Source organism: Mustelus asterias, chromosome 1 (genome assembly GCF_964213995.1).
Source record: "Mustelus asterias chromosome 1, sMusAst1.hap1.1, whole genome shotgun sequence".
Classification (NCBI taxonomy): Eukaryota; Metazoa; Chordata; class Chondrichthyes; order Carcharhiniformes; family Triakidae; genus Mustelus; species Mustelus asterias.
Window position 1 is genome coordinate 36,367,998 of NC_135801.1, and position 13,920 is coordinate 36,381,917.

General features: G+C 41.7%; 1 protein-coding gene across 4 annotated transcripts in view; it reads right to left on the reverse strand.

Annotated features, from left to right (window-relative positions):
* Window positions 1-13,920, reverse strand: part of afg2a (AAA ATPase AFG2A) — a 476,777-nt gene that overhangs the window by 363,790 nt on the left and 99,067 nt on the right. For all 4 annotated transcript variants that reach the window (XM_078211250.1, XM_078211230.1, XM_078211259.1 and 1 more), the window contains 2 exons: window positions 10,228-10,281; window positions 3,171-3,250 (listed from right to left, as the gene is read on the reverse strand). In XM_078211250.1, the coding sequence (XP_078067376.1) occupies window positions 3,171-3,250; window positions 10,228-10,281 (134 nt within the window). The remainder of the gene's footprint in view (window positions 1-3,170; window positions 3,251-10,227; window positions 10,282-13,920) is intronic.

Below are 13,920 nucleotides of genomic sequence, written 5' to 3' on the forward strand. Positions count from 1 at the left end.
TTGGTGCACTGTTTATTTTCGACTGAGCTCAATAAACATTGTGCCTGTGGGTCTTAGTCTCCAGTATATCTCCACAGGAATACAGCCAATAGCAAAGACTGAGTTCTCCTTTTGATATTTGCATCCCATATGCAAACAACTGAACCCAAATGTGGGTCTACAAATTTGCGAACAAGTTAAAGACATTTCTTGTCACAAATTCAGTATGAGGGGCTAATTCTGTTCGTGTGCATTCTACGTCTTCATATTGCACAGCACAGCCCAGCTACCAAAGTGATGACCGTTGTTGATAAAGGGTCACTCCAGCATGACAGGAAAAAATGTGCTAGGATATGTCTTAACTTAGTGAGACTGCAACAGCCTATGTGGGATGTGGAAAATACAAATTGATGGAATAAGAGGAGATTTTTTTTAATATATAGGCTTCCCTATTGAAAAATGGGAATGTACACAAAGCGATTCTGGTCTCCAATTCTTTCTTTCCCAATTTCTCTCCATCTGTATTTGCACACTTCAATCTGCCTCTTAGTCATGCTGTAAATGACAAAGGGTACCACCAAAAGTAGAAAGTGTTCCATTATTCTATTTGTAGCATGCCTTTCTCATTATAAGCAGGAAAAGCAATGAACCAAAAGTACAGATCAATGACTTTCAGGAGAAAGTGAAAGTTAGATATCAGAAACACAGATATGGAACCACGGTTTGGATGCTACCAATATTCCTATTTAGAGAAATGCACTTCTGACATAGACGCAATTAGTAACGGTCTAAATTCAGAAATGAGAACAAGATATTTGAGACACTGGATTCAGATATGGCATCTAAGCTCTTATCAAGAGAACTTGCCAAGCTAAAAGTTAAAAAATAAAAAGGGATCTTAGTTGACCCATTGTTCATCATATGCAAAAAATCTGAGATTGGAGGCAATGGTGTTCCCATGCACTGGCTTGCCCTTGTCCTTCTAGGTGGTGGAGATCATGGGCTTGGGAGCAACAAGTGAAGAAGCATTGGTAAGTTGCTGCTGTAGGCATCTTGTAGTTAGAATACACTACAGATACAGTGCACCAATGACAAGAAAGTGGCTACTTAAGGACATGTAACAAAATAATTTAACAACTGCAAACGGTTAATGCAGTCAAGTACCTGGAGGTCACACTGAAGTTGCACAACGTACTGGGTAAGCTACGCCTAGAGCACTGTTTATGGTCCTTTTCACCTCAGTGCAATCATCTTTAGGTGTGGTGCAGACAAGAGGGAGTGACAGGTTCTTCAGGGTCCTTCAGCTTATAAGAAATAAGGGAACCCTACAGAACTCTGTACAATCTTTACTACCTTGAGACACCAGTGAAGTATAAATTACCTACACAAGATGAAATCTTGCCAAGTTTAGAACACATCTTATTAATAGGTGCAGCTGAATAACAATTATCTGTAATATGCCGGACGATGCTGTCAACAAAGAAAATGTTCAGGTTATTCATGGTCAGCTGTCTGTCCTCCAGAGACTGGTATAAAAAAAAAGAGGCAAGAACAAATTTGCTGCACAACAGCAAATCATCCAAGAACAACAACTTCACATCTGCATAAATGTTGATGTTATCACATCAAATCTTCAGGGAAAGAAAGGGGCCAAAATGTTTAAGAAGACAAGTAAGCATGGCCATCACTGGGGCTCTGGGACAGATGGAGGTTGTGGTTGTGGTAATAAGACTGGAATCTATTCTAAAGGTCAGGAAGTTTAATTTGTATATTTCAGAAAATAAACTATCCTGGGTTTTGAAGTAAATAAATTACAATAAAAGTCTACAAGATTCTTGGTTTTGTACAAGGCGCACTGTATACAAAAACAAGGAAGTCATGCTAAACATGTACAAATCACTGGTTAGGTCTCAGCTGGACTACTGTATACAATGCTGGGCAGTATGCTTTAGGGATGATGTCAAGATTCTGAAGATGTGACAGGGAAGATTTATTATAACAAGCCCAGAGACCAGGGACATCAGTTATGTGGAGAGATTGGAAAAGCTGGGACTCTTCTCCTTAGAGCAGAGAAGGTAAATGGTATTCAAAATTATATAGGGTTTTGATAAGAGTAGTCATGATGTGGAGATGACGGCGTTGGACTGGGGTAAACACAGCAAGAAGTTTAACAACACCAGGTTAAAGTCCAACAGGTTTATTTGGTAGCAAAAGAAAAAGCTAGTGGCATTTACTACCAAATAAACCTGTTGGACTTTAACCTGATGTTGTTAAACTTCTTACTTTGATAAGAGTAAGCAGAGGTCGGTCAATAACCAGGGGTCATGGATTTAAAATAATTGGCAAAAGAACTTGAGGGGAAAAGAGCAATGAAGAGCCCTTCTGTGCTGTCGGATTCTACATGTCCATGAAAGTAGAAGTGGGTTATTTTATTTAACAAATTAATTGCATCAGGGAGCCAGAGAGGTATTTTCTAGTTGTTTACTCTAATTGGATTGGGTTTTGTCTGTTTCCCCCCCCCCGCAAGGAAATTACATGGTTTCTGTGTGGGGTGGAAAGTTCATATACTGTGATGCACAAGGCGTCACATTTGTTTGGAAGTGCCTGGAAGGACCATTAGGCCATTTCATATCTGTCATGCTTTGCATATTTGCAAATCCTATTAACTCACAGAACAAAGATTAGAGCCAAACACTAAGGTAAAACAATCAAAATATAACATGTTGTTTTCCTCTGTACAATCTTCATACGCCAGCTTATTTTCCTGAAGATATCAATCCAGGCACAACTGAGGGAACGATTCTAACAAGGCAAAACTAGACTTTTTTTGAATGGTTATTGCTTTATGATAAAAAAATAATTATTTCAAGGGCAATATTAGGCACAAGACACAAAATCTATTTTTGTAAAGAAATAATTTCTGGATGTGGATCACCGACCTGCAACCCTGCACCCTCCCCCACCAACCCTGCTCCCCCGAGAAGATGGTGGCGTAGTTCACAACTGAATAGCTTGCTTTGAAGACATTCAGGGTCACTAGAATATATGGTTAATGCTAACCAATTCAACAAATTATGGCTATCAAATGCTACCCCAGATGTAAACAACAGCTCTGGCTGATCTGTTCATGGCACATAAATGTTAAATATGCTGGTGCTCTCAACAGTAAATCTAGTGACCTCAGTACTCACCTCCCTCTCTCAACAGCCAAAGCATCTATTTCGTCAAAGAAGAGGATTGAAGGTGCCACAGCTCTTGCCTTCCTGAAAATCTGCATAAGTAAAGGAAAATCACTGGGTAAGACAATTGGCAAATAACATGCAAAAGGCATGTATTACAAATATCATTTCTTTCAATTAACTTCCAGAACAATAACGAGACAAAAATGTAGCTAGCGTAGCACATACAGCAATGTATTGCAAATGTTGGACAAATCCATTAAAGGTCTGGAAAGAGCCCAGAATATTTTTCAGATGATAGAGATGGCACACATGGATGATACAATGGGTTCTCGTGATGTACTTCAATGCAAATGACATTACCTTGCTACATGGTTATAAACAATGGAAAAAATCTTTCCAAATTACTTTTCAGTGAGGTACTGTCCCTACATTCTGAAATCTAACAACCCAGTAATTTTATGGATGCATTCTTTCTTTTCCTTCCTCCTTTTGCATTTTCTCCAAAAGTTCAGGTTGTCTACACTTCCACAAGTGACACTTGATAGCTCATCCAAATGGAAATTTTTCAGATGAGATCCTAGGCTACCTAATGATGGGCACCACTTCCGCCAAGTTCCTCTCCTCACCCAAAATATCCACAGAAACAAGATTCCAGGAATGTTCACTTGCTGTTGATTAAAAGCAGGAACACAAGGAGCTTTTCACAGAAGCTTCAATTTACGACTTCAGTTTCATTAACAAACCAGTTTATTGCCTGTGTTCTTGCCTAAGGGGTAAAGAGTAAGCGTAGTATTCAGTATTCAGTCAGCAGGGTTATAAAGCAAATAGATAATTGGACCAAGGGGGAGGGCATAATTGAAAAAGCATGAGTGGGGAAGGAGGAAGGGGCTAGTGGGAGCAGGGAGGAGAGGGAGCTGGGGGAAGCAGAGTGGAGAGGATAGTTAAGTGGAGGGTGCAGAGGAGAGAAGTTGGGTGAGTGGAAAGGGTCCAGGTGGGGCACACAGACAGGATAGAGAGCTAGAAGTCCAGGGAGTGGAGGAGAAAAGATCGCTAGTTGCCACAAGTGAGACTTGAGAGTTAAGCAGGGCACAGGAAAGAAACATCCAGGAATTTTGAGAAAATTATGTCACGGTAAACAGAGAGCATGAGAACATCACATCACACAGAGGAGCAGCAAGGGGAGTCATGGTTAGATATTTGATTCAAGCTTCCGAAAACTTAAAATAGAATCATAGACTAGAATACCTGCAGTGCAGAAGGAGGCCGTTTGACCCATCGAGCCTGCAGCACCAACAATCCTACCCAGACCCTATCCCCTAACTCCACGTCCAAAGATGTGCGGGTTAGGTTGATTGGCCATGCTAAAATTGCCCCTTAGTGTCCTGGGATGCGTAGATTAGAGGGATTAGCGGGTAAAATATGTAGGGATATGGGGGTAGGACCTGGGTGGGATTGTGGTCGGTGCAGACTCGATGGGCCGAATGGCCTCTTTCTGTACTGTAGGGTTTCTATGTTTCTATGTATTTACCCTGCTAATCCCCCTGTAATTATGGGGCAATTTAGCATGGCCAATCAACCTAACCAGCACATCTTTGGACTGTGGGAGGAAACCAGAGCACCGGGAGGAAACCCACGCAGAAACCCACGGAGAGAATGTGCAAACTCCACACAGACAGTGACCCAAGGCCAGAAATGAACCCTGGTCCCTGGCACTGTGAGACAGCAGTGCTAACCACCCCAAAGTATTTGAGACTTAAATATATTTTTGATAACTTTAGATACTTGTCTAATCAATAGAAGTAAGGCAGGGGGCATCTCAGTCCTGTCAATGGCACATCTTGCACCACGTGGAAACTTCAGGTCACTTCTTGTGTTGTGGGCAACCACTCATGCAAGATATGTCATCAGCTAGTGGAGCTCAAGCTCTGAGTATCAGAGTAAAGGCAGATAGGTAATGGGTCAAGCTGGATACATCGCACCTCAATAGTTCCAGGACTAATGACCTTGTGGGAAGGTTTACTAGTGCTGTTGGGGAGGGTTTAAAACCAGCGTGGCACGGGAATAGGATATATGGGTTGAATGGAGGAGCAAAAAGGTGTTTGGGGAGTGAAGCGCTATCAATTAGGCAAAAGACTACTTGTGTGCCAATACAACTGTAAGCTTTTATTCATTACAGAACTAGGAGCATATCCTAACAGATAACCGACCCGAACTGAACAAGGGGGAGGAAACAGCCACCTTTATACTAGGTGACAAGGGGAGGAGCCGGCAGGGGATGTGTCCAGGCATGACAAACACAACAACGGTGGTCCAGACAGGACAAAGGCGCAACTGTAGTCCACCACGGAGTATACCATAGACCCCAGTCAAAGGGAGATCGAAGAGCAAATGTGTTCTCAAACTGCTGAGAAGGGCAGAAATATATTGAGTAATAATAGTAAGGATTCAACTACCCTAATTAAGTGGGAAAATATAGAGGTGCAGAAAGTGCACCCAGAAGAATTTTTTTGCCTGTGTAGAGGAAACTTAATAAGAGAAAGGAAAAGTTCTGAATTAATTTTAGCAATTTTTTTATTCATATAGCTGGGGTTCAATATGTTGTCCAATACATAGTTCAATACGTGTGCAATGATTTGACTTGGATGGCCACAGTCACAATTTGAGCTGTTCCTCATTTCCATTTGAGGAGCAATTGTCCCCATTTTCCCTGGCCCAGCCTCAATCAATTGGGGGTTGTCCAGATTTTCGATGGAATTTTGAAACCTAGGACTTCACTCAGATCAGTTACCAGGCTGCAGATGGTGACATTTATAGTCAACCAGGAGGTGCTCCATTGAGTGGTAGAACTATCATCAGTTTATGTGGATTGTGTACCAATAAAGACTACTGGATTTCAGATGGGTCTTTTTTGAGCTCCTGTGTCAATGGGAGTGTTTGATAAGCTGTCAGCTGGTGGTGTTCTTTGAGGAGGATGTTTTCTCTGTAGACATCAGGGTTCAATGTGTGCTAGCACAGGAAGTCACTCAAGTTGGTGAGTCTCAATATCCCAGAAATAATCCTTGTGAATTCCTGGGGGTGGATGCCTACCATGTTTGTGTAGTTGAGCGTCAGCTATTACTCTACTGTTCAGCAGATCAGGATGAGTGAAGCAGCGTATATAGGGTATTGGCGGTGCTGCTCCAGATGGGATCCACCATTTTCTGTTTGAGATTCACTGTCACCTTGACCTTGGCTCTGGTGATCTGGAGTTGTTGCTGATAGCTCAAAGTATGGCCAAGACAAGTTGTGCAGACTTTGGGTTGAGAGTGACTGGTCAGCCACAGAACTGGATGTAAAGTTCTTGCCTGGTCTTCAAGTTATCCAGGTGGAAGGCTGAAATTACAGACTTGGCAGTGTTTGGTCCATTTTCTGAAGTAGACTTCCAGAGAACATAGATTACTAGTGAGTGCTTTCTCAATGTCCTGAACTTCTTTAGCCTGGAAAGCAAGGGCCAAGTTGTCAGTCTATGTGAAGAGCCCTGATGTCGTGGGAGGGAGATCACTGCATGATCTATAATGTCAAAGAAAGCCAGTGCAAGGACTGATCCCCTTGGGATTCCATTGTTGGTTGGGTGTGGGCAGCTGATTTGATCGTCAAGGTGAACACGGAACTGACAGTTGTTGATCATTGAGTTGAGTATTTGGTGGTTTTCACACAGCACATTTTGGAGAGTTTCAGCAGCATTCCTGTGTACCACCCTGTGTAATAGGCACTGGATAAGTCAGAAAAGGCTTTGGGGCTCTTTGATAACTGGACTCGATATTGCTTCTTCCAGTTTGGGATTCAGTCTGTTTAGCAGGAGTTGTTCTATGACCTTCTATGCTCTTGACAGCAGGGCATTAGGGTGATACATGTATGGATCAAGTGGCTTCCCAATGGCAACCAACTTGGATTGATGCCAGATGTTTGGAATAGTGTCTGTGCTGTGAATGCTGGTACAATGACAAGGGTTTCTTTCCCCATTCACTGAGCCTAACTTGATTTTTTCAAGTACAATATTTCTAAAGAGCACATTACAATCCACTCAGTCTCAGTGGCATGCAATTTTTTTTAATGTTATTTCCCCAAGCCTCTTTTTTGTGTGACGTTCCCACTAAAAAATAGAAGGTTTTCTCATTTCAGACACTTCCTAGTCAGCATTATTTTAGTCCTGCGTTTATGCAGCAATTTTGGGTTCCAAAAACATTGATTAGAAAATCTGTAGACTACATCAAGCAGTCTCAAGTTGGATATAGAACAATTACAATTTTACTTCTCCATGTGTGTAAACCACAACTTTACAAGGGCATTGGAAATGGCACCCAGGTTATAATTTCCATTTTCTGGCCAGCCATACTGAGAGAGATCTCAAGCATGATTTACAACATCCACCAAATTCAGAGCAGTTTTTGTGCAATGGTTCATGCAGACTAGAAACTGACAATCTCAACTGACACAGGCTAACAGAGAAGTTCTCCCTTGTTGCAACAGTCTGGGCTGAATTGAATACAGATCTAACTTACTGAACTTTTTTTTCTCTCTCTCTTTATCAGTGTACTACTTGATATCACAAATTGAACAGATAAAACAGAGGAGCTTGATGAGATTCAATGTTTAACATCATTGTCCTGTGAATCAGAGCACCAACTGATAGTGCCAGTAGTGGGAGACACGCTTCAATCTGCTGACTTCCTTTCTCAACCCTACTAGTAGATAGCTGTACTTTCTTCATCACTGCTCAAAATATAAAAGAGATCATGGCCTCAATTTTAACTACCTCAATGTTGAGAAGCCAGATAAGTTGGGCAGTTAAAATAATAGGGTTCAATTGCTTCCCACTTCTTTCCTGGTTCATGCACATATCAAGCTGCTGTTTTGAGCAGGTGAGCAGGACACTCACATGAAGGAAGAAGGGCCCTGTTCCAATTACAGCAATTGGGATTGATGATATCAGCAGGACCTAATCAGCAATACCAGTCTGAGGCATAAGCATGGGTTCGAGAGAGAGAGCAGGGGGAGGCATTGCTGGCTTCACAGTCAGGTAAAACCTGCTGGAGTGGGCTCTTGGGGCAAAATAGGCCCAACAACCAAGTTTAAAATAGATATTTCAGGTTTTCGGGGCCGGGGCGTGATCCTTCTGCCCTCTGAGGAAATCTTAGGTCTGCCTTAAATCTGACCCTCTCCTCCCAGCCTGGCCCTCCCTTTCCTACTCTCATGACAAGATACCACACCATCAATAGCTCCCAGTTGTAGCTTGCTGACACATTCTTGTGATTCTGCAGGCTGGTGAGCTGTAGATGGGGAAATAGCATCATTTTATTTAACTGAGACCCTGTCACTTTGGAAAATTAAGGGAGGGGCAGGATCTAAGGATTTGAGGTGGCACAGTGGTTAACACTGCTGCCTCACAGCACAGGGCCCTGGGTTCAATTCTGGCCTTGGGTGACTGTCTGTGTGGAACATAGAACATAGAACAGTACAGCACAGAACAGGCCCTTCGGCCCACGATGTTGTGCCGAGCTTTATCTGAAACCAAGATCAAGCTATCCCACTCCCTATCATCCTGGTGTGCTCCATGTGCCTATCCAATAACCGCTTAAATGTTCCTAAAGTGTCTGACTCCACTATCACTGCAGGCAGTCCATTCCACACCCCAACCACTCTCTGCATAAAGAACCTACCTCTGATCTCCTTCCTATATCTCCCACCATGAACCCTATAGTTATGCCTCTTTGTAATAGCTCCATCCACCCGAGGAAATAGTCTTTGAACGTTCACTCTATCTATCCCCTTCATCATTTTATAAACCTCTATTAAGTCTCCCCTCAGCCTCCTCCACTCCAGAGAGAACAGCCCTAGCTCCCTCAACCTTTCCTCATAAGACCTACCCTCCAAACCAGGCAGCATCCTGGTAAATCTCCTCTGCACTCTTTCCAGCGCTTCCACATCCTTCTTATAGTGAGGTGACCAGAACTGCACGCAATGTTCCAAATGTGGTCTCACCAAGATCCTGTACAGTTGCAGCATAACCCCAAGTTGCATGTTTCCCAAGTATCTGCATGGGTTTCTTCTGGGTGCTGCAGTTTCCTCCCACAGTCCAAAGATGCGCAGGTTAGGTGGAATGGCCATGCTAAATTGCCCCTAAGTGTCCCATGGTGTGTAGGTTAGGGGGATTACTGGAGTAAATACGTGGGGTTACGGGAAAGGAGGGCCTGGGTGGATGCTCTGTCAGAGGGTCAGTGCAGGCTCAATGGGCTGAATGGCCTCCATCTGCAATGTAGAGGTTCCATGATTATTTGATACAGGCAGTCCTCAACTTTACGACATTTGAGTTACAATGAACGGCACCTATGATGTTTATAAATTGACACCCTCTGTCTACTTTACAACGTTGATTTCAACTTTACAATGGGAAGTCAGAGAACAAGTTCAACATTCAGACATGTGCATCTGTGCCGCCCATCTCCCTGATTCAAGATACTCAGCTGCGATCCTGATGCAATTTTACTTGGTGAATCTGTATTTCCAAACTTTTTCTGAAAACTTATATTTTATAATGATAATTTATTGCTGTATTACTTTTTAAATAATTGATTGAGAACAAAATTCTGGATTATTTTGGTGAAAATAGCATAACAAGCCTTACTCTATTTCAGGAACCAATTCCCAATTTATAACATTGTTATGAGAAAATTGGTTCCAACTTACGATGTTTCAACTGGTTACATGCTTTTTAGGAATCAATTGTGTTGTAAGTCAGAGGACTGCCTATATATGTTTAGAGTTGTACATAACAGAAGTTAACCATTTTAGTAAGGAAATTTGAAAGCAAAGCATTTGCTGTTCATTTAGTTAGAACTTTTTTATATATGCAAAAAATAATTATTTTATACAGCTTTATTGAATTGCCCGTGAGAAATACTCCAAATCATTTTACTAATGAATGTTTTTAAGCACTTATTTAAAAAAAAACATTTTACATTGTACAGCCAAATGACAAGTAACAAAAAATGTGACAAACCATAACAAGCATTCTTGTCCCACCTACCTCTCTCACAGCACGCTCAGATTCTCCTACATATTTACTCAATAGTTCTGGTCCCTTAATCAGAAAAAGAAACTGAAGTTAGTTATTTACAGACAGTACACATAGATATTACAGCTTATGAATAATAGAGCAAACATTTACGAGAGGTATTTATACACCAATACATCATTATAAATAGGCTGAGGTCACAATCTATTGAAATAGAACAAATCCCACAACACTTTGTCACAATATTTAACCTACTGAATGCTCAAGCTAAAAACAGTTTCTCACTGAAGTTTTGGAATGAATAGCAAGCCTTCTCAAATTCCTACTCTTCAATTTTGAGGGATTGAATGATTCTCGCCAACTCGCCATTCCTCAAACTGGGCTAGTCCTCAAAGCATTCCAATTGATGCTCCTCAAGGGCACTGTTGGTAGTCTCCACATTACAGGAAGTCAAGAAGATGCACACGATAGGTCAACAACCAACCAGCTAAGTGGCACTTGTATAGAGGTGGTAGAAGGGGGGTGCCTGAATAAGTAGTGTTTGATGTCCCAATTAAATCCTATAATATTTTTGGAACACTTGGAGTGATGGCACAGAATGATCGGTAACGAGTAAAAAAGCATCCAAGCTTTCTTGAATTGTACAGATCCATGTTTTCTGCTTGAAGAAACTCATTTTTTTCCGTCTCTTCTGCACAAATTGACTGTTGAATCATTCCATTTTTGTGTTGTTTAACACTTGTTATAAATGGAACCTTTTTGCAAAACCTCAAGCTTGTCTTCACAGAAACAAAAATAATCAATAAGCAATCTAAGTCTCTAATGAACTGAACCTTGTACCCTAATGCAAGCTCACACTCATGCCCCATCCGTGCAAACCCATGCCACCTCATGCAACCTCACACCCCATGCTCTTCATACCTCCTGCCAACCTATGGTCCTCTATCCAGCCCCCTGTGGTCTCGCATACCCTCCATGCCAACCCATCCCCCATGGCCCTTTATAGCCCCTATGTTAGCTTAGTGCCAATTCCAGATCCTGGCCTCTGCAGCCATTCATAACAACAGAGGCTCTCTGTCTTTACGAAAATTCAGGCCCCAGTAAAATACCATGTTATCAGACTGATTTACTGAGGCTAAAACCAAAAGATTTATTTAGAAGATAATAGAACAAAGGCAATAAAACACAAGATAATGAGCGATGTTGATTGGATAATACGCCAGCCCACTACAAAGAATCACTTTGTCAGCCATGAAAAGACAGTTGAACTTAAATGCAAGTGAAAATACTTTTATGCAACTTGAACTGTCTGCAAACTCAGGTACAATAACATCTCAAAAAGGACTGACCCAGACATCAAGTAATCTAACATCATTAAGTTGTTTTTATTTAGAATTTAATCAAGGAAAAGTATCTAGAGCAGAAAACTCTTACTGATATACAGTTGAACCAGAAGAGCTTCATTGTATTACTACACTTTAAACAATCATTTTTAAAGAAATTAAAATATAGATAATCCAAACAATGCACTCATTCACATTACTTCAGCTATCTTAAAACTACATTTAAAGAAAAACATTTTTTCCATTTGGTTGCGAGATTAAACCCCATCTGTGTTTGAGTGTTTGTAAAAGACCCCATGGCACTAATTGAAGGAGTTCAAAAGAGTTTTACCCAGTGTAATAACCAACATGTGTCCCTCAACTGTCATCAACAACACAAATTTGCTGGACATTCCTCTCTTGTTGTGGAGCGTTGCTGTGTACAAATCAGCTGCCTACAAAGTACCAGTAACTGTACTTCAAAAGTAACTCACTGGCCGTAAATTGCTTTGGAATAACCTGAGGCTATGAAAGATACTATATAAACAAAAGTTCTTGCTTTTTCTTCAATTGCACACCGGACAGAAATATGTATTTTCATCATAAGACTTATTCCCTTTACATCTGAACAAAGAGACTGCGAATGAATTCAGACTTTTATTTTTTCAGAGTGGACAGCTAATGGCACAATCTGCCTAATTTTAATTTTCAGATTTTACATTTGATATTTATTCTAAAAAGGTCAAAGTTATTTGAGACAGTGGGCCACATTTTTTGACCACGCCCATGGCTGGGATTCTCTGGTTCCACTGCTATGAATGGAGATTTGGCCGAGTACCAAATTCGCCATTCTCATTGGCAGCAGCGGCGGGGCGTAAACAGCCAGAGAATTCTGTCCAGTATCTCCACGACAATATGAATAGTTTCACACTGTTGAGCTGTGAAGAAATTGTAACCCCAATTCACCATGGCCAGAATTTTATGTGCACCCCACCCCAACACCATCACCACCCCACCCCCCGGCTGAATTCTGAGGCATGAGGTAGTAGAGCTAAAATAGCATGCATGGGTTTTCCTCTAGGATCCTGCTTGCCCCAACCTGGACCAATTTTACAGTGGGGTAGACAGACTAAGCAGTCACTTTAGGGTCTTTTCCCACCCAGCCCAAATTCATAGGGACTTAAGTCTCAGGCATGGCGCTGCAGTACCTCTTCCAGTCGCTGCTGCAGTACCTCTTCCAGTCGCTGCAGCAGATTAGCCGAGAATTCCCCAAGGTGGCACTTGTACCCAAGTTTGGACAGAAGTCCTGCCTGCTGCCAATTAATGCTAATTTGAGCGTGAAATAGCAGCATGCCTACCCGAGTCATTCCCTGTCAACCCTCCAGATAATGGGTAACAAGCGCTTGCAACCCTAAGAATTCAGGCCCATGCCATTTTAGTTTGTAACCATGTCTTAGCTCCAGGAATGTCAGAAGATAATCTTGTACAAAAAAAATCAATAGGATGAATGCAAGGAAATGTCGGGAAATTGTTCACACAAAAAGAGTGATCAATAAAAAATGCATTTGAACTGAGTAGTGGAGGCCAAAACACAGGGATAATTTAAGTAGCAATGGGTAACACTTGTCCCAGAGTTAAGACCAATATATATTCTTCCCACCCTCTCATAAACGCAGTATACTGAGGGGATGTAGAATAAAGTGGTCCGCAGCTTGGATACTGAAACATAGAAATTTGGATTTTTAGGTCAAATCAGACAATGGTCATATCTTATTCTGAAACTCATACTAATTTTTATATTGTATAACTGGATACAGAGGGCTGAAAATATGGCCAATGAGGGTCATTTGACGTTTTTGTGGATTGAAACCATTCTCCTGTCTCAAGAGGGATGACCTTGTGGTATATGGTGGCGATGGCCTAGTGTTATTATCGCTAGACTGTTAATACAGAAACTCAGCTCATGTTCTGGGGATCTGGGTTCAAATCCCGCCACGGCAGGTGGTGGAATTTGAATTCAATAAAAAAATACCTGGAAGAATCTACTGATGATCATGAAACCATTGTCGATATGTCGCAAAATCCCATGTGGTTCACTAGTGTCCTTTAGGGAAGGAAATCTGCTGTCCTTACCTGGTTTGGCCTACATGTGACTCCAGAGCCACAGCAATGTAGTTTACTCTGAACTGCCCTCTATACAAGGACAACTAGGCTTGGGCAATAAACGCTGGCCAGCCGCGACACCCATGTTCCATGAATGAATAAAAGAAAAGGAACATTCCAGACTGATGTGAATCAATGCCCTTCCCTAAAGCCAGCCAAAAGGATATCACATTGAATGGGGTCATTCAAAGACTCTGAGCGGGATTTTCCAGCCGTGCTT